Source organism: Eimeria mitis, genomic scaffold, assembly GCF_000499745.2.
Source record: "Eimeria mitis Houghton genomic scaffold, Emh_scaff1248, whole genome shotgun sequence".
In the NCBI taxonomy this organism is placed as follows: Eukaryota; Apicomplexa; class Conoidasida; order Eucoccidiorida; family Eimeriidae; genus Eimeria; species Eimeria mitis.
Genome location: NW_013568428.1, coordinates 6,473 through 7,133, shown reverse-complemented (window position 1 = coordinate 7,133; position 661 = coordinate 6,473). Strand labels below are relative to the sequence as shown.

Below are 661 nucleotides of genomic sequence, written 5' to 3'. Positions count from 1 at the left end.
GTCTAAGCAGCAACTACAGTCCCTGCTGCAGCAGAAGCAACTGCAGCAGCAGCAGCAAGCTGCTTCTTTGCTGCTAGCAGTGCAGCAGCAGCAATCCCCCGGGCTGCTGCTGCAGGGGCTACCTCTCAAGACAGGGCTCATCGCTGCTGCTGCTGCTGCTGCTGCTGTTGTTGCTGTAAAGGAGTTAGCTGCTGCTGCTGCTGCTGCAGCTGCTGGGTCAGCTGCTGGTGTTGCTGCTGCAGCAGCAGCTGCTGCTGCTGCTGTTACTCCTTGCAGCACAAGACCTGTGCTAGCTGCACTCTCAGTGCATACGAAGTTCCTGCTGCTGCTGCTGCTGTTGCTGCCGCTGCTGCTGTTGCTGCTGCTGCTGCTGCTGCTGCTGCTTCTGCCTCCTCATTAGCTGCAGCAGCCTTTTGCTTTGCTTTGCTGCTTGCTGCATCTCTGTCTAACGCAGCCGACGACGGTTGCTGCTGCTGCTGCTGCTGCTGCTGTTGCTGCTGCTGTTGCTGCTGCTGTTGCTGCTGCTGTCGTCCCCTTTGGTTAGCCACGGAATGTTATATATTGTATTGCAGCAGCAGCAGCAGCAGCAGCAGCTGGTTCTGCTGCTGCTGTGCTGCTGCAGTGGGGTGGAGACAGCTGGAGCAGACGGGATCGTGTAGCT

The 661-nt window shown here is 58.2% G+C and overlaps 1 protein-coding gene across 1 annotated transcript in view; it reads right to left on the bottom strand.

The window, feature by feature from the left end:
- EMH_0032880 (uncharacterized protein) overlaps positions 1–661 on the bottom strand; it is a gene marked incomplete at both ends in the record, with an annotated part of 4,178 nt that overhangs the window by 1,271 nt on the left and 2,246 nt on the right. The window contains one exon of the mRNA XM_013494682.1: positions 285–534. Coding sequence (XP_013350136.1) covers positions 285–534 — 250 coding nt within the window. The remainder of the gene's footprint in view (positions 1–284; positions 535–661) is intronic.